General features: G+C 44.4%; 1 protein-coding gene across 2 annotated transcripts in view; it reads right to left on the reverse strand.

Moving 5' to 3' along the window:
• Positions 1–224: 224 nt before the first annotated feature.
• Positions 225–23,562, reverse strand: part of SLC26A5 (solute carrier family 26 member 5) — a 60,784-nt gene continuing 37,446 nt past the window's right edge. For both annotated transcript variants that reach the window (XM_060244697.1, XM_060244696.1), the window contains 12 exons: positions 23,409–23,491; positions 23,169–23,316; positions 21,313–21,426; positions 20,938–21,015; positions 13,848–13,943; positions 10,431–10,537; positions 7,239–7,308; positions 5,397–5,489; positions 3,165–3,275; positions 2,141–2,356; positions 1,688–1,742; positions 225–1,595 (listed from right to left, as the gene is read on the reverse strand). In XM_060244697.1, coding sequence (XP_060100680.1) covers positions 1,420–1,595; positions 1,688–1,742; positions 2,141–2,356; positions 3,165–3,275; positions 5,397–5,489; positions 7,239–7,308; positions 10,431–10,537; positions 13,848–13,943; positions 20,938–21,015; positions 21,313–21,426; positions 23,169–23,316; positions 23,409–23,491 — 1,347 coding nt within the window. In that variant the 3' untranslated portion in view covers positions 225–1,419. The remainder of the gene's footprint in view (positions 1,596–1,687; positions 1,743–2,140; positions 2,357–3,164; positions 3,276–5,396; positions 5,490–7,238; positions 7,309–10,430; positions 10,538–13,847; positions 13,944–20,937; positions 21,016–21,312; positions 21,427–23,168; positions 23,317–23,408; positions 23,492–23,562) is intronic.

A 23,562-nucleotide genomic window follows, 5' to 3' on the forward strand; every position in this document is an offset into this window, starting at 1 on the left:
TGACTTAGCTGCCATATTATAACAAGGGTGGTAACTACTACAACAGCACTAGCAGCACTTGAAAGAGGCTTTATAAAAACTGACTTTTACATCACACATGAAACAAAAGGGGGGGAAGATGCCTTCGAAATCTCCCTTTTCCCATCAGCTACCTGCTTGCGTTTCAGCACACCGTGTACCTTTGTTGGTGACTCTACATTTGCATTCTTCATGAAACTGGCAGCTGTTGCTTCATGCTTGTTTTATTTAAAACATTTGACCTCCCAAATAGATTCTTCAAAGCAGTGACCGCTAAAATACCAACGTTCCCTTCAATGTAAGTCTGCTTCAGTGCAGTCAGAGTACCTTAATGTATGGAGAAGTGCTCCATCATCATGTACTAATAAATGTACCGTGTTTCCCCGAATATAAGACCTACCCAAAAAATAAGCCCTAGCAGGATTTCTATGCATTTGTTAAATATAAGCCCTACCCCAGTAATACCTAGTGATGGGCGTGGCTATGCAGCGTATCTGCATAGCCACGCCATGCATTTCAGCACGGAGCGGTAAGGAAGACTGAAATACCTTTTATCTGCTACAGCTCCTTTCTCCGAGCCATTCGCACTTGCGCAGGTGCGTGAGTGAAAACCACATTACTCCTTTCTTCAAGCTGTTCGCGCATGTGGTAACCGCGGTTGCAGGCATCCTATTGCGCATGCACGAACGGCTAGGGGAAAGGAGTTCACGCATCACTAGCACCAGCCCCACTGTATTTGAATAAATGTAGATTGTTGTATTATACTTAATAAAAATAAGACATCCCCTGAAAATAAGCCCTCGTGTGTCTTCTTGAGAAAAAACAAATATAAGACAGTGTCTTATTTTCGGGGAAACACGGTAGGTCACTAAGTAAAAACTTGATTCAGTTGAGAATGGGAATACACAAATGGTACAAAATAACATCGAACATTAAGAATTTTCCAGCTGCAGGAAGGTGCTCTTTTTAAAAATCAAAAGCAATGGCGTCTGGTTGGAAAATTCTTTAAAATGTTTAAACAATGCAAATCACAGGTGTTTGGCATCCTAATGCCTTTTGGTAACAAGGGCAGACTGGCATCTCCAGGGGAAAGAACAGGAATCCGTCCCTTTTCCCACTCCCCCCTCTCCAACATAGTGCAATATTATCTGCTGGCATGGATCTAAAAAAATAAAAAAAACACCTGAAGAATTCCTGCAAGAAAAAACCCCAGGCAGTTCAATTTTATGTAGATGTTTGCAGCATAAACATTTTGAGAGAGTATTAAGGCTTTGAATTCCTTGGGCAGTTCTCTCTGCCCCACTGCCATATCACATGCCCTGAGTAGACAGTCTGAAGCTCTGGATTAGCTGTGCAAAGTAAGCACAAATAGAGAGGTACCATCCATGGACTTCCATGAAATCAGTTCAGCTCCTGTTCTTCAGGCATAAAACAGTCAGCCTCTAATGACCTCTGTGAGTCAGAAAGGACTTTCAGTTGGCTGCTAAGTACAGCATCATGAATGCTGGGAAACAGCAAGTCTCTTTGGGTGGGCTTGTCAAAGAACTGCAGCCTAACAAGATTGTCCATCACAGATCCTGCGAGGAGGTAAAAAAATTACATATTTATAACAGTGTAACAGATAGGAGAGAAACCAGAGCAGTGTCCCTCTTCACAAAAATATGCTTACCATTACAGCCAGCTATATACATAGAAACACCAACATCTTCATATTCTTTTATGATCTACAGCAGAGCAGAAATGAATTTGCGGTTAGTGTTCTGCAGGGCTCTTTTTTGGTAGAAAAATCACAACAGAAACCAGAAGGCATCATCTTTAGGTCTGCAGGGAAAAAGCTGTTCATTTTATTACTGGTCCCAGAAAACCATGGCAGCCATTTTGACACCCATTACCTTTTCTCAAAGTTTCAAAAGCACTCACTGGCTCACTAAGATGGTGCGGACCTCTGGTCTAAGAACCCAAAACAGCCAGATCTCTGGCTCAAGCTCTGAGGTTGTGTAGGACAGCGTTCTAATGCCTTGTGCCCTTCAACCTGGGACACACAATTTTCTATTCTATAAATACCTTAAAAGTCAATGTGTCTTCAATTTAGGGTGAGGAGGGAATGACAACTGATACGTACTGATTTTAAGGTTTTTACTCCAACTGAATCCACAAAGTTCACTGGTGAAAAATCCAAAATGATGGAATGTATGTTTATTCCTGATTTCATAAAATGTTCACGTTCTGCAGGAGAGGAGTTCTGTGTTGTGGCTTCTGTGGCTGAGAATTTTCCATTGACTGACAGCTCATCCTTTGGCACTTCCTGGTTCGTGCCGTTTTCTACATCATCACTAGTCTTTGAGGGAGAACAAAATCGGACTTTAATACAGACTTTTTAAAAATCTGACTAATACATATTTCCATTTCTGGAGATTAATTAGATGCTAGAAAAAAATAGTTTCTTAAGCAGAGCTGATCTACATTTAATTAATCTGGAGTAAAAAATTCATTCTACTTAAATATTTATATGCAGAGACTTAACACAATGGTGTCTCCTGATCTGTGTATAATCAAAGAATTACTCTACCCCTTTCCAAACCTTTTGTTGGTATCTTGGATCAATCCACTGATTATTTGGGGGCAGAAGAGTCTCCACAAAGTAGCTTTTCGTTCTAGTAACCACGAAGCGAAATTATTGCATGAAAGATGCCACTCCTCCTATGCAGCAAAACCCCTTTCGATATGTTAGAAAACCATTGTATGTAAGCCTGCATTTTCACAAGATCTCCCCACTCATGATTGTGTGAATCAGCCAACAGTTTATCCTTATTTCAAAGCAGATTTTTTTATATGTAAACCTAACTTGGGATCCTACATTCATGCTTTATTTTTGGATTCATGAAAGTTCATGCTGGAATACTGTTAGTCTTTATGGTGCGGGTGGACTTCTGTTTTACTTTTGGAGGCCTTCTATGAACATCCAGGGCAACATTTAGTAAGACAAACAAATGCAGCGGCTCACAGAGAAGTTGTGATGCCACAATTTTATGTTGGCTTCAGAGGGATGCCTGCTCTGGTAATCAAGCCAAGATCTATTTCATAGCCACCTTAGGGATGATTCTCGATTTCTTAACTGTAATTAATGAGAAATTTGCCACGCTTACCAGGTTCAGGACTGCTTTCTTCTCACATTTATGCAGTTGCTTTAGTTCCTTGACATGTCTTTTCTGCGCTTTCTTCCTTGCGGCCAATATAGCACAGGCATCAACCCCAGTCTACCACAGAAAGAAAGGCAAGCTCAAACTCATCAAAGATTCACAAGCTTAAGGGTAGTGCTCTTTCTTAAAGCAATAAAACAATTATTAATTGTTAAAATGTTGCTTTGCAAACATAGCAAAATGAGGCAACTATGTTGCTCTGAAGCAGAACAGATTTTTAATCCCGTGGCACCTTTAAGACAAACAAAAGTTTATTCAAGATATGAGAATTAAGCAAATTAGCTTGATTAGGTTAATTGGTTTTTGTATGCTAATTTTTGCTGTTTCCCTATAAAGGCATCTATCTGCCTATATATGTGAAATGTTAGCTTCCATTTCTGTATATCTGAAGAAGTGTGTGCACACACACAAAAGCTCATACTGTGAATAAACTTTTATTGGTCTTAAAAGTGTTACTGAACTAAAACCTGTTCTCTGTGGATGGATTATTCTCCTTCAGGTGGCTGGTGAGAAATGCCTGTCTTGCAAAGCCCAGGATCCAGGGGTTGAATTGGATACTAAACCTTGGTGTCAACTGAACCATTGACAGAGCCAAACAGCTTAGAACCAGGTTGTGGTGACAATGGCAAGTGGGATAGGCTACATCAGTTACCACTATTGATCAGACTGGGTCTCAGTCTAGTGGACCTTGTGGCTCTGCTAATACCTCAGTGGACTCTTGAGTCTGCTTGTTCCCGGTCAGCAGAGGCCCTCCACAGCAGTGGCCCAGCAGGAGCTTTCCCAGCCAGTTAAAGAGCCAGTTTGCCCCTGGTCATGATGTTCAAATGATGAGCTTTAGAAAGTTAAAGCATCAACTCCTGACCTGTGGGGAGGAAGCACATTCCAATTTGTCCAGGTGCCTGCATGTGGAGCTCATAGTGAACTGGATCCTGGGCTTCAAAGAATAAGATGTTTTAATAATACATCGCACATAAGGGGAGGAAGAAAGGGGCAGTGGAGCATGTAAGCCAAGGATGTCAAACATGCGGCCGGGGCCCAAATTAGGCTTCTGAGCAACTGGCTGTCATCTGCTTCCTTCTCCCCTTCTCTCGCTCTTCCTTCTGCATCACAGCTTGCTTTGCATGGCTTGCTCAATCGCACAGGAGCTACAGAGCAAAACCTCTATTTTCTCCTTTGGCTGAGGCTTCTCCCTTGGGGACGAATGGGGGAGGAGGCAGAAGTTTTTCCAGGTTCTCTCAATCACACAGCAGTGCTACTGAGCCAAGCCCCTCTTCCTTCTATTGGCTGAGGCTCCTCCCTTCACCAGTCCCCTGGGGAAGGAAGGAAAGAGCCAGAGCTTCCTTTGCCCAGTTCCCTGGATCCCATGGGAAAAATACAAAGAAAACACATTTAGAAGATGATGATGATATTGGATTTATACCCTGCCCTCCGCTCCAAATCTCAGAGTGGCTCACAGTCTCCTTTATCTTCCGCCCCCACAACAGATACCCTGTGAGGTAGGTGGGGCTGAGAGGGCTCTCACAGCAGCTGCCCTTTCAAGGACAACCTGTGCCAGAGCTATGGCTAACCCAAGGCCATTCTAGCAGATGCAAGTGGAGGAGTGGGGAATCAAACCCAGTTCTCCCAGATAAGAGTCCGCACACTTAACCACCACACCAAACTGGCTCTCATACTAAGTGCTAACATTTTAAGCATGTTTAAGTTTTTTAAAAAATATATTTAATTGTGTCTGTCTGTGTTCTTTATAAAGTTTATATCTTTGCTACCTAATCTTCCATAGGTACACGCATGGCCTGGCCCGACAAGGCCTCGTTTATGTCAGATGCAGCCCTCAGAACAAAGGAGTTCAACATTCCTTAAGCACTACTAATTGCAGCCAGAATGCCTGAATACTTCTCTATCTGAAAATACAAGAATACAGCTGTGTACTAAACTATAATTCTAGGCTAGCATTCTCCAAAACATGATGCATTTGTACATGAATGTAGGGCATTTTGCCTTTTATAATTTTTAAAGATGGAAGAATTTTTAAACATTAAATAGCCCAGTCCATCTGTGGACTGAAGCACTGTAGTTCAACGGCTGCTAAACTGCATAAGCCTTCCTTTTGTACAATTTGTCTCATTGCTAAAAGGTTTTTAACATTTTCAGTAGGACAGAGGAATTGGGGCAGCTCACCTTTTTCTTCAGTGCACTGACATACAAATCACTGTTGGCAAAATACAGTGAGGCGTTTGCTTGGAATATTTTGATCCCAGGGCATTCTTTCACCTAAGGAATGAAGGGGGGGGGGCGGGGGGGGAAGAGAAAGTAAGCATTCCTTTCACAGGCTGTGCTGATATTTTTGCCAAGGAGAAGCTCCATCATCCTGCAATACACCATGTATTGGACCAGAAAGTATGTATATACTCGTATGTGAAGGTCCCAGATTACTGTTTCTTTGATACCAGACTTCCTGAGATGGAGGGTGACAGGGAAAGGGATGAGGAACCATAAAATTACACTCAAAAGCAGAATCTTGCAGTTATCATCTCTAAAGAGTAACCATTAGGGCTGCCAACTGCCTGGAGGGGGGGAAATTCCATCCCTTTAGTATATATTTAATGTGCAGAAATGGGCAGTTGAGGCTTTTGATGGCATGGAAATAAATATCATCATCTGGTAAATAACATCCCATTAAGCTATTATTAATAGCTTTAATATTATTATTAAATAATAATATTATTTAATATTATTATTAAAGGGACATTTTCCCCTTTAGGCAACTGGCAATCCTACTGACCATTGTTCTTCATCAAAGTATTCTTCCCCCCCCCCCCACAGTTCTCCTAAAATGGGACCTTTTGATAGAATTTTGTTTGTTTGCAGTCAATCTAGTTCTTTATAAATGGTATCACTGGCCTAGCAGCCCACTTCCGAATGCCACCCCCCCAGCTAAAAATCGAACATATCGGGTTGAAAAGTTCTATGGTAACTACATTACTGCTGTGCTAGTGACTCTAATGTAGGGGAACATTACTAAAAACATGATTCTCCACCTGCCACCTAATGTGGTATCCTTTCTACCACCTCTCCATTGTATTACTAGGGCACATCAGGCTAGAAGTGTGGCAGACAGTTAGGGTTGCCAAGTCTAATTTAATAAATATCTGGGGACTTTGGGGGTGGACCCAGGAGACGTTAGGGGTGGAGCCAAGATCAAGGCTGTGACAAGCATAATTGAACTCCAAAGGGAGTTCTGGCCATCACATTTAAAGGGATGGCACACCTTTTCAATTCCTTCCTTCCACAGGACATAATGAAGGATAGGGGCACCTTCTTTTGGGGCTCATAAAATTGGACCCCCTGGTCCAATCTTTTTGAAACTTGGTGGGTATTTTGGGGAGAAGCACTAGATGTTATACTGAAAATTTGGTGCCTCTATCCCAAATAACAGCCCCCCCCCCAGAGCCCCGGATACCCGCGGATCAATTCTCCATGATTTTCTGCGGGAATAAATCACCATAGGGAATAACAGAGTCCCCAGCAGACATTTCCCTCCCCTCCCCCTGCTTTCTGACGACCCTGAAGCGGGAGGAGGGTCTCCAAACCGGGGGATCCCCTGCCCCCACCTGGGGATTGGCAACCCTACAGACAGTAGAGTAGGAATTTAGCTCACAATCTTAGTCCATGGAAAATGTGAAGCATGGGGGAAAACTTTACCAACATTTGTGAGAAAAAGCCACTCCACAGTGCATGTGTGCACACGTTGAATTCCCTTCTGATCTCCACTCAGGATTTTAGTTACTCCCTGATTGTAAATGATATAGCAGCAAGTTCCTCCCTAGCCATGGCTCTCCATGTAAAGGTCTAGACTCGTGCAAGCAGATTAACTCTCATGAGATAATGAATACAGAAGCCTAAAGAACTTTCTTATGGTCCGACTTCCCCACTTCAATCTCCTCCAATGTAAAATTCTCACAATGATGCTGATTCTTATCTACCTCCTAAGACATATAAAGATAGCTAATGCCATCCTACCTCTTCATACTCTTCCACATCACAGTAAATGTCTGTATCATGAATCTGGCCAAGGATTCTGTACTGTGGACTGTGGAGAAAAATTAGCAAAAGTTATCATGGTACTGACAGACTACAAAAGAAATCTCTCTGTCAGGAACTGTCTCTCTTTGGAAGGCTCACTCAGGATAGGGGCCAGTTATCCGAAAAGAATGGCCCATTTCCCAGAGAGGGGAGGGGAATTAAAGTACCATAGCAAACTGAGAAGGATATATAAGGAATGATAAGGCCACCAAAGAGGAAGCAACAGGCAGGAATTAGACTGAGAGTCCAGGCCATTCGAATGAGGACAGCTCTGTTAACATTTCCCAGGTGAGGTGGTTCCCTCCCTCAAATGCTTAGATCAGGGTGTCAAACAAAAAAGTGTGGAGGCCTGAACTGGCCCCTCCAGGGCTCTTATGCGGCCAGCGAGCAACTGGTGTAAGAAAGGAAACAGAAGACTGCTTGGGGAGGGGAGTGGGTGGAGCCCAGTGGAACAACCTTGTCTGCAGCAGTCAAGCAGCGTGGGAGCATGGAAAAATAAGTGTGCCCACAAATTGCTACATAAATAAACTGGCCAGTGAAGGCACTGCTGGGCTGCCCATAGCAATACCGCATTTCTGCATATAGAAGGACCTGTCAAAATGAAAATAATTATTTTCCAATATTAAATCCAGAATTTCCACCAAAAAGTAGGTAAGAGTTGAAGTATCCTGATGTTTGCCCGAAAGGTTAATGATCATCTGTCTGAGCTCCCCATGAGGGATATTGGTATACAATGCCCTCACATCAAGAGTAACCAAAATTCAATCCTAAGAAACAGACATATTTTCAAACAGCTGGATAAAGCGGGTCATGTCCTTAATACAGGATCTGATCCGTACCACAAAGGGTTGTAATGCATAATCCAAAAACTGTGCAATGGGCTCGAATATAGATCTCACACTCAAGATTATAGGTCGGCCCAAGGGTGGGTTGCCCTTTTTATGCGTTTTAGGTACTGCACAAAGCACTGGTATTCTATGGTGGGCAACCTGAGAAAGCTTATATAATGTTTCGCTAATAATATTTAAAGATAAAGCCTCAGTGATGGGGATCCTGATCCTGGTCTGAAAATGCCTAGTAGGGTCATTGTTGATGGGGGGGTGTAGTGGCAAGTATTATTAAGCAAGTCCCCTGTGCAAGCCCCAGTCGTTTCCGACTCTGGGGTGAAATTGCTTTCACAACGTTTTCACGGCAGACTTTTTATGGGGTGGTTTGCCATTGCCTTCCCCAGTCATCTACACTTTCCCCCCCAGCAAGCTGGGGACTCATTTTACCGACCTCGGAAGGATGGAAGGCTGAGTCAACCTGGAGCCGGCTACCTGAACCCAGCTTTTGCCGGGATCGAACTCGGGTCGTGAGCAGAGTTTGAACTTCCAATACTGCAGTTTACCACTCTGCCTGACCTTTGTCAGCTTCTTTTATGACAATCTGGGAGTCACTGTCAACCTCCTAAGAGCTGCTCTTTCCAGGCAAGTAATATTCTGCCTTACAGACTTCCTATTATGCTCTGCCAGTTCTATATCTTTAAGAACTGATCTTTAGAAAACAGCAATAGAAGGATTTAGCACAGCTGAATTAAAGGTATACTTGGGGCAGAAGCATTCCTGTTTGCCCTCATTAGCTAATAAAAAACTTGTAGCCTTAATTGCCTATGCAAAAGAAAAAAATCTTTGTGAGTAGCGAAAGCATCATATTCAGCCATGGAGACAAAATTATAGTTCTTGACATGAACTTTAGTCTGCTTGAAATGATGCTGAGATTTGGGTAAATTATGCTTGTGCAACTAAATGTTTTGTATAATTACATGTTTTGTCTATTGTGTTTGACTGTAATTACTGTAATTTTTCATTTTTAGTCCTGCTTAGAAGCCAATATAGTTTGGATAAAGAACCATTCAAAACACGCTATTGTATCTGGAAACACATCATCTTTTGGCTCCTCGGAATCTAATCATATGAGCATCAGTCCACTCCTAAAGGAACTATGGAATATACTTTTAGATTGAAGAGGAGATAATTTCAGCACTGGGACTTATACTTTGGACAATATGATTTGTAAATTATTTGCTTTTGCTTTAGGCATATGTTCATCCTGTACACTATGTTAGTTTTGGACCACAAACCATATCATATGAACCTGTGGATGAGATAAATTATTGGTTTCTATATACTTTATTCGCATAAGTATATAGTGGTCTGAACAGCAGTTGGTGTGACTGATATTTACACTGCCCCCCATTGTGTCTGTTTTGGTATTTTTCCTAAGGCTCAGCACAGGATGATGGTCTAAGGCCATATCTACCAATATAGTGGGCTGGGGCGGGTAAACCTATTCTCCAGATGCCAGGTTTACCAGTACAGTAGAAAAGGGTGGGTAAACCTGTTCTCTTGAGGCCAGGTCTAGCAATACAGTGGACTGGGGTGGGTAAACTTGTTCTCCAGAGGACAGGTCTTCCAATATAGTGGACTGTGCTGGGTAAACCTGTTCTCCACATGCCAGTTCTACCCATATAGTGGAAAGAGGTGGGTAAACATGTCCTCCAGAGGATAGGTCTACCAATATACTGGAGTGGAGTGGGTAAACCTGTTTTCCAGGGGACTGGAAAGGGGTAGGTGAAATTTGACTTCTGTTTTCTTTTATAATGTTTAAATTATTCTTAAAATATAGTTTAAATATAATTTAAAATAATTTATTCTGAGATTTTTACAAGGTTACGGAAGTAAACTAAATAATTTATGCTCTAGTCAAATGTAGTCTCCCTCACACCTTCAATGCTACGAGCTTTTTTTGCTCATGAGGCAGAATTGCTGCTCCCTAGTGACATACCTCAAATTACTCCGGCTGGGGGAAGAATTCTTTGGGAGAAGTCCAAGTAATAGCTATTTAACCAATAACAAGCATAGCCAGTTACTTCGGCAGCAATATGGATCTCCATCATCTTTCAAAGACTTTTGTTTTAACGAGACAACTGTGTTATTGGATTAAGAAGCTCTGTGCTTTATAAAACAAAACCTGAGCTGAATGTTGCTGTAGAAACACATGCAGTTGACCCAGAAAAAGATTATTTCTTTTTTTATCTCCCCCACAACAGTTCTGATAGGAGAATAGGAAAAAAAGAGTTTGCCTCACCTTTGTGTTCTGTATATAACGGTAATCAGTGCAAAACCTGCAGCCGTGAGCAGACCATAGTCCAACCCCAGGAAAACGGAGGCCAGGAAAGCTACAATCCAGATAGCCTAAACATTTTTAAAAAATCTGATCAGCTCTTACAGATCTCTACTTTCCTATAAAAGGCTGGTTAGGCCAAATCAAACACAGACACCAAGGACAACATGAAAGAGATGACAAATGTCAGCATGGTCAGACTGAACCATTAAAAAGGTTGGGTTTTGGGGGTAGACCAACTCAAGAGCCTGAACAGTGACTGGATGGATGAAACCCTAGCACAGACCACCATATAGTAATGCTGGCGACTGAATCTATTTGCTCACCTCAAATCCAGTCGTCTGAAGCAAATACTGCCTTATTCTGAAGTCACCTTTATATTAATGTGCAATACATAACCAATTGTTCCTATAAACAGCACCATGAGGAAATTTTCTAACATCCTGCATTTTTTGCTGTTTCTCAGTTTCTAACACTGCAATGCTAAGAACCCTTTCCTGGAAGTAAGCCCCACAGAATAGAACTGAGTAGGATTCTGAGTAGACCTGCTTAGGATTCCTCTCTAAATTATGCATTTGCCTTTTCTCAAATAGCATTACAAAAGAACCAATCATCTCTGCCAACACAGAGGACATATGACTTCAAGCTTGATTTGGATTGGAGAAACACTTGTCCTTCCGTCCTTCTAAATTTCCTGCAGGCCACTTCAGAGTGGCAAGAATTCTTTAAAAGTTTGCAGCATCCTGGGCTGAGGGAGTGGCTAGAAATAAGGGTTGTAAGGTGGTATCCCAGCATTCACTCCCACTTCTGCACTCCCAGACTCTTTAACCATACCCGTTGTTGTTTTCCTGGTCATTTACAAACAAATGCTCTGCTCTGCATTCTAAGACAAAGGTAGACCTCACCTGGGCCACCAAGTGTGGGCAACTCACTCATGGATCAGTTATTCAGAAAGGGGAACCCTGGAGGTCAGATGGGGATACACTACTGGTTGTTAAGAATTGCCAAGAGAAGGAAGCAAGCAAGGAGTTTCCCCTAGACCAGAGGTGGCCAACGGTAGCTCTCCAGATGTTTTTTGCCTACAACTCCCATCAGCCCCAGCCAGCAGGGCCAAAGGCTGGGGCTGATGGGAGTTGTAAGCAAAAAAAACACCTGGAGAGAAGAAGAAGAAGAAGATGATATTGGATTTCTATCCCGCCCTCCACTCCGAAGAGTCTCAGAGCGGCTCACAATCTCCTTTACCTTCCCTCTCCCACAACAGACACCCTGTGAGGTAGATGAAGATATTGGATTTCTATCCCGCCCTCCACTCCGGAGAGTCTCAGAGCGGCTCACAATCTCCTTTACCTTCCCTCTCCCACAACAGACACCCTGTGAGGTAGATGAAGATATTGGATTTCTATCCCGCCCTCCACTCCGAAGAGTCTCAGAGCGGCTCACAATCTCCTTTACCTTCCCTCTCCCACAACAGACACCCTGTGAGGTAGATGAAGATATTGGATTTCTATCCCGCCCTCCACTCCGGAGAGTCTCAGAGCGGCTCACAATCTCCTTTACCCTCTCCCACAACAGACACCCTGTGAGGTAGATGAAGATATTGGATTTCTATCCCGCCCTCCACTCCGGAGAGTCTCAGAGCGGCTCACAATCTCCTTTACCTTCCTCCCCCACAACAGACACCCTCTGAGGTAGATGAAGATATTTGATTTATATCCCGCCCTCCACTCCGAAGAGTCTCAGAGCGGCTCACAATCTCCTTTACCTTCCTCCTCCACAACAGACACCCTCTGAGGTAGATGAAGATATTTGATTTATATCCCGCCCTCCACTCCGAAGAGTCTCAGAGCGGCTCACAATCTCCTTTACCTTCCTCCTCCACAACAGACACCCTCTGAGGTAGATGAAGATATTGGATTTATATCCCGCCCTCCACTCCGAAGAGTCTCAGAGCGGCTCACAATCTCCTTTCCTTCCCCCCCCCCCCACAACAGACACCCTGTGAGGTAGATGAAGATATTGGATTTATATCCCGCCCTCCACTCCGGAGAGTCTCAGAGCGGCTCACAATCTCCTTTACCTTCCTCCCCCACAACAGACACCCTCTGAGGTAGATGAAGATATTTGATTTATATCCCGCCCTCCACTCCAAAGAGTCTCAGAGCGGCTCACAATCTCCTTTCCCTTCCTCCCCCACAACAGACACCCGGTGAGGTAGATGAAGATATTGGATTTATATCCCGCCCTCCACTCCGGAGAGTCTCAGAGTGGCTCACAATCTCCTTTCCCTTCCTCCCCCACAACAGACACCCTGTGAGGTAGATGAAGATATTGGATTTATATCCCGCCCTCCACTCCGAAGAGTCTCAGAGCGGCTCACAATCTCCTTTACCTTCCTCCCCCACAACAGACACCCTGTGAGGTAGATGAAGATATTGGATTTATATCCCGCCCTCCACTCCGGAGAGTCTCAGAGTGGCTCACAATCTCCTTTCCCTTCCTCCCCCACAACAGACACCCTGTGAGGTAGATGAAGATATTGGATTTATATCCCGCCCTCCACTCCGGAGAGTCTCAGAGTGGCTCACAATCTCCTTTACCTTCCTCCCCCCACAACAGACACCCTGTGAGGTAGATGAAGATATTGGATTTCTATCCCGCCCTCCACTCCGGAGAGTCTCAGAGTGGCTCACAATCTCCTTTACCTTCCTCCCCCCACAACAGACACCCTGTGAGGTAGATGAAGATATTGGATTTCTATCCCGCCCTCCACTCCGGAGAGTCTCAGAGCGGCTCACAATCTCCTTTACCTTCCTCCCCCCACAACAGACACCCTGTGAGGTAGATGAAGATATTGGATTTATATCCCGCCCTCCACTCCGGAGAGTCTCAGAGTGGCTCACAATCTCCTTTACCTTCCTCCCCCCACAACAGACACCCTGTGAGGTAGATGAAGATATTGGATTTATATCCCGCCCTCCACTCCGGAGAGTCTCAGAGCGGCTCACAATCCCCTTTCCCTTCCTCCCCCACAACAGACACCCTGTGAGGTGGGTGGGGCTGGAGAGGGCTCTCACAGCAGCTGCCCTTTCAAGGACAACCTCTGCAGAGCTATGGCTGACCCCAGCTACCGTTGGCCACCCCCGCCCCAGACAGATGCAGCCTTGCAATGCCTGCATGCCATCACCTGCATATCTTATGCCTTATTCTTCTCAGCCTCTTTACACTGCAAGTTTTGAGGTCTAAAACTTATTTTTCCGTCACTCTGATTCTTCCCGAGCAAGTTCCTCTGTATGAGCAGAACATCGGACCATTGCACAAAATTAACAGATGTCTTGCAAAAAAACATTAAAGGCATACTTGGATTTCCAAGAACTCACTTACCAGTTCAATCTTGCTGATTCTCCAGAAGAGGGCAATATCTCCAAACTGTTTGAACATGCCTTTTAGATTGACCATTACGATGGCTGCAAGCACAGCCTAGAAAAACATAATGGGTAAACTTTGACTTTCTGAACTTGTTTTAAAACTGAATTGGTGTGCAAATGTTATGTAAAACAACAGGACAAGAGGTCTATTGGTATGTGTGCTTTCATTTCATACGTTAATAATTCAGACACCCCTACTGCACGCCCACTCCTGGAAAGACTAACAATGATGTTGCCTCATTAAATTCTAGTTTTTAAAATGGATTTGTGCCAATTTACTAAAACAGCAGTCCAATGACATGTAATCTTTATTCAAGAACTTTGTTCTGGCTTCTTCCATTTAAGTCGTCTGTGTACAGTATTGACCCTGGAACCTACATGAAAATAAACTTTACCTCTAGGTTCTTTGACACACTCTAGGCTTTTTTTTCTGGGGGAACATGGTGGAATGGAGCTCTGGAACTTCTTCATGGAAACAGAATTCTTAAAAAATGTTTAAAAGCACGAGGGGCAACTGCATGTTTCTCCATCATTTCCCTCTTGAGAATTTTGGCACCTTTTTTTCCAGAAAAAAAGCCCTGGGCACATTCATTTCCAAGTCATTTGCCAAGCCTCTTGTGAAATTCTTCCTGCTCCCAAAAATCCACAATCTGTAGACTAACCAACCTGAAGTGCACCCTACTATTGTAACTGTAGAACTATCTCTCCTAAGATGTTCCCATGCACCTATTGTGGTCTTCTGACTGCCCCCATCTAGTTGTTCTTCCATTTAATGTCAGCCACCTGGCATCTCCTAGAGCCCATTATAGCAGCCCCCATCTTTTGGAACAGGCTCCCTGAGGATATGAAAGGCAGATACCATCTTTAAGACATTACTGGAAAGACATTTAGAATCATAGAGCTGGAAGGTACCTCCAGGGTCATCTAGCCCAACCCCCTGCACAATGCAGAAAATTCACAAATCCCACCTCCCCCCCCCCCCAAAAAAAAATCCACTAGATTTTCAGTTGCAATGGATTTTAATGGGGTTTTAAGTTGCAGAAATTATCGGGGGGGGGGGTAGTTGGGCTTTTAAGATCTACGAAGTTTAATTCTGGGCATAAGCTTTCATTTGCATGCGTGCTTCATCATATACCGCCAATGCCCCTTTCTCACTCTGAGGGAGAGGGCATTTTAGCATAGGCTGTCTGAAAGCAGTTACTTCCATGCTGGGTAAGAGTGGCTGACCTGCTTTGTTTGAACAATTAATGTAGCACACATCTGTCAAGGCTGCACTTAGCTGATGCAGGATATCTAAGTACCAGTAAACGGAAAACACAGGTGGAGATTCTACCAATAATCTCAACTGAGGCACTGGGGCAAGGAACTGCAATGGCTACTACCCTACTACAGCGATCCTTGTGATGCTGGGGTAGATTTGGATGAACATGGATCACACATTGCCGAAGTCATTTGCTCAGTGCTAGACTAGAGACATTCTACCCATCTGGGAAGGTGGAAGGAACGGGGGAGAAATCAAATTACCTACTAAAACTTTCTCTTGAGGAGAAAATGTAGATTTGCACCTGAAACCAACAAACACCACTCCTTCAGTTGGTGCGAAGATTGATACAAGGGTATTAGAAGAAAAACTCTTTGGTCAAGAAATTGGAATTATCCTTGTGGTTATTTAGGTCTGTTTCAAGGACATTACATCACAAGGGAGATATGAGGGCCAGTGATGCCAAGGTTCCCAGCTCTGAAATCCCACTTGCTGAATTTGCAGCTGAGGCAATCAGAATCTTGGGAGGCAAACACCTCCAGAAAGACAACATAGTGGATTAAAGAGGGAATAATAGTATAGACTGTGGAGACAGTGCCACTGAGATTCCAGCGAGCAAAAGTAGCTAGGGTAGGATTAGGACACGTAAGATCATATAACGTGGTCCGAAGAAATGGGTCTTACACTTTTCTAGTATCAGTTCTTTGAACAAGCTATGGCATGATGGTCCCGGCAGCCAAGGAAGATCCCACTTCAGAGGATTTCCTTGGGCCTGCTCTTCTTGTGTATGGAGTGAGAGACATGAGAGAGGAAATATGAAAGATGAATCTTGGGGTGCCAGCATAGCCAAAGATGCTTAATGGAAGGAAAAGATGCCTTCCCATGAGGGAGAAGAAACTGGAGATAACAGAGGTGTGAGGTCTGACCGAGCTTCCTAAATAGGTGGTCTTGAAACCATTTGCATCCTGAAGATGCCTCATAATGAACTGGAATATTGGTATTCTTTCTTATCCACTCCTTTAACTGGAGATGACAGGTAATGAGCCCAGGGGGCTACCACATGTCCAGAAGATGTTCTACCACTGTCACCACCCATCCCCTTCATTGGCAACATATACAATATCCATATAGGCAAAAGGAACTTCTTGACCCTGAAGTCAGAGGTTCTTTTTTTGAGTAACCAATATCAAGGAATGGAGACCCTTGCCTACTTCCTTGTTCTTTCAAACACTGGTTCAAGCTTGGTTTGCTTCTAGGCCACAACTTGAGTTGAAAAGTTTGTGGGAAAATAACTGCTGCTGGGAAGATTCAGCAAAGCTGATCTCATGACTAGATAATAGCCAGGTACAAGGAGGGAAGCTTCTATCACTTCCAAGGAGGAAACCATGATAACCAATTAGCCACATTCTAATCCATTAGACATCATGATTTGCACTTGTGGGAAATGGTTGGACTAGCCTGCAGATACCGTAGTTCCCTCATTTCATCCTCAGGTCACACGCTTATTAACAGGAATATCATCCATTAACATACTTTTCTTTCAGACCTTGATTTCCACAGTAGTGTTTCAATGCGATCAGCTTATCAAATAGACCAACCTATTAATGTTAAGGAGTTTCCACCATAATCTCTCCCTGATAAGGGAATCAAAAACCAAAGCCAGGTCAATAAAGGCCACGTATAAAGCTTTCATTGGACCTCTAATAGTCTCAACAGTCAAGGTATATAATGTTTGACAATGTTCAATTGTAGAATGGCCTTTTTAAAATCCTGTTTGCAGGGGATGCATTAAATCAGGGGTGTTGAACTCATTTGTTATGAGGGCCAGATCTGACATAAGGGAGACCTTGTTGAGCCAAGCCTCTCTTCCTTCTACTGGCTGAGGCTCCTTCCCCACCTGGTACCCTGGGGAAAGAAGGAAAGAGCCAGAGCTTTCCTTTTGTTGAGCCAAGACTTGGATCTTAACTGTAGGGGAGTTATATATGTTAAAACCTTCTATCATGGGAGGGGCTGACTCCAGAGCCCATGTCTCTTGTAATAAGAATATATCTGTATGGTTGAGAAATTTTTCAAATTCAGGATCCCATTGTTTATTCCACCCCACCCCTATATTCCAAACAAAAGCTTTAGGCATCAGGCATCACGAGTAATCATTTCTAACAACCACTCAGAATCAAAGTAAACACAGCCACCCCCACCACTTATTCTCTGATCCTTCTCCATCACTCTTTCCTTGACATCCAAGTTTAAGTAACTCCCACAGCCTCATTATTAAACCCTGATTGCTTTTGTAATTCACTTGTAATTAATAAATCCTCAGAACGAGGAATATTATCTAAAGTGATTAAGTCATCCTGCAGGGGGGGTTTCTACTTCCATGGTATCCTTCAGATTCAGCGTTAGGTCATCCTGGGGGGAGGTTTCTACAGTCATAGTTTCCTTTAATTTCAGCATTACAAAATCCAATCTTTCAACAATTTATTTATTTATTTATTTGAGATTTATATCCCGCCCTTCCCACGAATGGCTCAATGGCTTGTTGTTCAGTTCAGGATATGTTTTCAAATGAGCTAATAAGACCATCCTCCACCAAGTTTGCTTGGTGGCTACTAGGAGCTTGTTCTATAATGACTATTTATCCGGAGATTTACTTTCCTTCTCTGCCACTACCAGGGATTGCAGCTTATTCAACAAATTTCCTGTATGCTTAACAACCAAAGGCTTAATAATTGAGTTCACAAAAACCCTCACTGGGAAAACTCCTCTATCATGGAGCCCCTTTTCCCATCTATTAATTAAAGAGGGTATTCTGGAGGAAGCAAAAGTATCTCCTGGGGGCAACTTAGTCTAAGCGACGAGAACATCCTATGGATCGTTTATGAGGTCTTATGAGATGGCAGTCAAGGCCGCGAAGAAAGCTTACTTTGCGGCCAGGATTGCGTCGGCAAATTCGCGCCCAACTCAATTGTTTAGAATAATTGGAAGTCTTACTACACTGCCTCAAGGCAGACCAAATGTGAGGGAATTAGAGATAGGCTGCGGGGCTTTCGCGAAATATTTTGCAGATAAAATCACGTCGCTGTGCCAGGACCTGCCCATCACATTGCATACAGTACAGGAACCTGAGGCTCCGTGCCTGTCTTCCGATTTTGTTCTGGATCGCTTCGACCCACTCAGCCTGGAGGAAGTCAACGGAATTCTCTTTTCTGCACGTCCAACAACTTGTGATTTGGACCCTTGCCCTTCTTGGCTGATTAAATCTTGCCAAAGGAAGCTTAGATGTCCTTTACGGGACATCATAAATAGATCCCTTTCTGAGGGGCGTTTTCCAACACTCTTGAAAGAGGCTATGGTCTGCCCCCTCCTGAAAAAAAGTACAGCAGACCCGGCCGAATTGGCAAATTATCAACCGGTCTCTAATTTACCGTTTCTTGGTAAAATTATTGAGAGGGCAGTGGCGCTGCAGTTGCAGGGTCATCTGGATGACGCTTCCATCCTAGACCCTTGCCAGTCCGGCTTTCGCCCAGGTCATGGGACGGAGACAGTGCTGGTCGCCTTGGTAGATGACCTCCAATGGCATCTGGATCGAGGCGGTGTGGCGGTGCTGATGTTATTAGATCTGTTGGCCGCGTTCGATATGGTCGACCATCAGCTACTGACCCACCGCCTCGCCGACATAGGGGTTGGGGGGTTAGCCCTACAATGGCTTTCCTCCTTCCTCAAAGGTCGGGGACAAAGGGTGGCAATCGGGGGTGAGCTGCCCCAGAGGCACACACTTGATTGTGGGGTGCCACAGGGAGCAGTTCTCTCCCCGATGCTATTTAATATCTATATGCGCCCCCTTGCCCAGATTGCCCGGAGGTATGGGCTTGGGTGTCACCAATATGCAGACGACACCCAGCTCTATCTGCTAATGGACGGCCGGCCTGACTGCGTTCCAGGGAATTTGGACCTGGCATTGCAGGCCGTGGCAACTTGGCTTAGGCTGAGTGGGCTGAAGCTGAACCCGACAAAGACAGAGGTCCTTTGCATGGGTCGCAGCGCCTTGGGGAGGGAAATACCTCTCCCAGTTTTTGACTGTGTGCTTCTGAAAGCGGCGCACCGGGTCAAGAGCTTGGGAGTTCTACTGGAGCCTTCACTATAAATGGAGGCCCAGATAGCAGCCACTGCCAAGTCGGCGTTTTTCCACCTGAAGCGGGCAAAGCAGTTGGCTCCCTTCCTGGAGCGCCGGGACCTAGCAACAGTGATCCATGCAACGGTCACCTCAAGATTGGATTACTGTAATGCCCTCTACATGGGGCTGCCTCTGTGCCGAACCCAGAGGTTGCAGCTGGTGCAGAACGTAGCGGCTAGGCTGATATTGGGGCTTCCAAAATGGGAGCACATACAGCCAGGGCTATGTGAACTGCACTGGTTGCCAGTTACTTACTGGGTTCGTTACAAAGTGCTGGTTATCACCTTTAAAGCCCTATATGGCCGAGGACCTGCCTACCTAAGGGACCGTCTCTCCCCATACAAACCCCAGAGAGCACTGAGGTCAGCAGGGAAGAACAAGCTGACTATCCCTGGACCAAAGGAGGCCACTCGTACGCGGGCCTTCTCCATCGCAGCTCCACATCTATGGAACCAGCTCCCGGAAGAAGTGCGAGCCCTGCAGTGCCCTGACCAGTTCCGCAGGGCCTGCAAGACCACCCTTTTCAGGATGGCCTTTGCTGACTGAGAGCATGCTGTTGGGTGACTTTTGCTACTATCATTTATAAATGGAATTAGCACCTGGAAATTTGTATTGTATTTGGTTAACTGGAACGTTTTAAAGTTAATGTGTTTTTAAACTTTGTATAATTTTATGAAAATGTTATTAGCCGCCCTGAGCCCGCTTCGGCGGGCAGGGTGGGATATAAATAAAATTTTATTATTATTATCTTTACAGCTGCAACACACACATTTCTTTCTCCAACCACTCCACCAAAAGGAACAGATATAGCTTTACAGACATAATTGTGTTTTCTGATCACCCTTTTCAATCAGTATCTCAATAACCTAGTTGGCAGTATTCCAAGGATAAGGGAGAACATGCCAACATATTTGCACATGACCATCAAACTAAGCTAACTCGACACAAGACTCCCATCAGACTAATACACTCCTACTATCACGGTGTGAAGATCCCACTTCTAAATGACAATCAATTCCATGCATGTTAAGGGACAGAAGTTGCAGTCAGGCATCATGCTAAACGGCGATTTATAAACCGTGGTTTGATCAACTGTCTGAATGAAGGCAATACAATGTACTGTGGTTTGTTGGTTGTCCCCTAGAGCAGCCATTTTGTTATGTGTGCCCACTCAATCGTCTCATAAATTCCCAAAGTTCCCTCAGGCTCCACAAGGTGGGGGACCTTCTGGTTTCAAAACAAACCATGGCTTATCTTGATGTCTGAATGAAAACAGAAAAACTAAGGAATGAACCAGTATGGAGACCACTGCCAGGTGCCAAAAAAAAAGAAAAGAAAAATAAGGCTCACATTCTAGACCAGGGCACCTTCACTCCAATCTAGGACAGACATGCAGAAAGCTGGTGCAAGCCACTGGAAGCCAACAAAATATTTGCAAATATTGAGCAATTATTACATTTAAGAAACTATTTCAGAGAAAACATATTGCCATTGCAGCAGAGAACATTAAAATTCTGTCATCCTAAACACTGCAGATGGCAAAAGATGTTTTGCTAGAGATTATTATCTGATTTCACCTGTACGAAAACATACACATAAAAAAGCTCTTACCTGCGGCAGTGGTTCAAAGAGGTAACCAATGGCCACAATGACCAACAGGACCATGATTGAGGACAGGGTGCCAGCGATCTGAACAAGACACACACAAAGCACATGTCTATTGAGCATTTGACAAGGGTGTACCAATCCTGCACACTCTTCTTATTTTTCCTATAATCCTTTTAACCTGATAAAATCTGTTCAGTTGGTAGGTATCTGGGGTACAAATGGAGGCAAGCAGCCTTGGATATCTTAATCAGCAATTCTGAGACCTGGCATGTGGAAGTGGAAACAATGTTGGATTGGAGATATGTGGATTCAAATTCCATCTCAGAGGATGGCTGTGGAAAAGGCTATGGTCCAAACGAGAAAACTAATGCTACAAACCTGAGTTTTCCCCCCAGTGCTCTCCTGGACAAGACTCCGAGACATCGAGCAAGTGATAGCAAAAGTCTGGAAGAAGGATCCTACAGAATTACATATTCCTAATGCAATCAGTTCCTATGGCAAAAGGAAAGAACAGAATAAATTTACACTGCCAGATTTTCCAAAGATGGTACATATATTATCTGTGATGTGTTAAATTATTGAAAAAGACCTGCATAAAAATATTCAGACCCTGAATCCAACAGAATACAAATATGTTTAAGAGGCTGGATCCTGCAAATAGAGCAGAAGCATAATATATTTTTGGAATATGAGCTGTAGACATCTACAGCCTACTGGGCAAACGCTCCACTAATTTCAACTGGTTTTTGATCAGATGGAGAAATTATTTATTTATTATTTTTGTCGATATATAGCTCACCCTTTCCCGTAATGGGCTCAGGGAGGATTCCAACATAATAAAACAATCAAACCAACAGCAAAACGGTCAAACAAATAATAATAAACAAACAGTTAAAAACGGATTACAATTTAAACAAGTTAAGCCATTGGCTTGGAATTGATTTAAAGCAGCATGGGATGGTGTGGGCATATCAGTAGAGTATAGCTTTAGGTGTCCAAGGATGTCAACTGTATCGGCCCGATTTAAGCAACAGTGCTGGGAGGCCAATTTGATGGTACCATAAGAGAAGGACGTCCACCTGCCTCATCTAGGCGTGGCTGAACAGCTCCATCTTACAGGCCCTCCGGAATGCCAACAGATCCGGCAGGGCCCGAACCTCTGTAGGGAGCTGGTTCCACCAAGTTGGGGCCAGGGCCGAAAAAGCCCTGGTCCTGGTCGAGGCAAGCCGGACGCCCCTTGGACCAGGGATGGTCAGAAGATGTTGGCTGGCCGATCGTAATGACCTCCGGGGCTCATATGGGGAGAGACGGTCCTGCAGGCTGCGCAAGGCTTTAAACATCAGTACTAAAACCTTGAAGCGAATCCGGTACTCAATTGGTAGCCAGCGCAAACTACACAGCATCAGCCGACTGCTCGCCCATACAGGCGATTCAGTCAGAAATCGTGCTGCCGCATTCTGCACCAGCTGGAGTTTCCAGAACAGCCTCAAGGGCAAGCCTGCATAGAGCAAGTTACAGCAATCCAGCCTGGAAGTGACCGTTGCATGGATCACTGTAGCTAAGTCCCGGGGATCCAGACAGGGCACTAGTTGCTCGGCCTGCCGAAGGTGGTAAAAGGCAGATCGTGATCTGGGCCTCCATAGAAAGGGAGGCATCCAGTATCACACCCAGACTCCTCACCTTCTGAGCTGGCACAAGAGATGCGCCATCCAGGGTGGGGAGCTGGATGCCCAATCTTAGCCCCCCATGGTTCATGCACAGGACCTCCGTCTTGGTTGGATTAAGCTTCAGCCGGCTCAGTTGCAATCAACCAGCCACGACTTCCAACACCCTGGTTAGATGATCTGGGGTGGAGTCTGAGTGGCCATCCATCAACAGATAGAGCTGGGTGTCATCTGAATACTGGTGACAACCCAGCCCAAAACCTCTAGCAATCTGGGCAAGGGGGCACATATAGATGCTAAACATCATCGGTGAGAGAATAGCTCCCTGTGGCACACCACACTCTAGTGGATGACGCAGGGAGGTCTGCTCGCCGATCGCCACCCTTTGTTCCCGACCACGGAGAAAGGAGGAAAACCACTGTAAGTCCATCCCCTGAACTCCCACGTCAGCAAGGCGGTGGGTCATTAGATCATAATTGACTGTGTCAAATGCTGCTGAGAGATCTAAAAGCAATAGCAGCGCTGACCGGCCTTGACCCACCTTGAAACATGATATTCAAACAAACTTGCCTGATTTCCATCAACAGTGTAACCATGTTTAAGAGCAAAGATCTTGGCCATTGAGATGGTCATGGAAAAGCCAACTATGGCTATTGCTATCGCATCCACAAAAACCGATGGTATAAGGTGGATATCGGGTACTTCTGGAGGCCGTAACCTGAGAATAATAAGAGAGAAGACGACAACGTAACAGCAGTACCTAACAATATCATCTTAACAAGATCATTTAATTGCTTACACTTAACTCACCCTTTGGGGATATTCCCAACTACATCCACTCCATAGGTCTTTGACAGATCCATTCCAGATGAAACGCCAGTACCAATTACAACCTTTAAAACACACACACAAACGATCAAGTAGCAGAAGAGAAGCCAGCTTCACTTTGGATATTTCAACCAAA

The sequence above is a fragment of the Heteronotia binoei genome, chromosome 8 (assembly GCF_032191835.1).
Source record: "Heteronotia binoei isolate CCM8104 ecotype False Entrance Well chromosome 8, APGP_CSIRO_Hbin_v1, whole genome shotgun sequence".
NCBI lineage: Eukaryota > Metazoa > Chordata > Lepidosauria > Squamata > Gekkonidae > Heteronotia > Heteronotia binoei.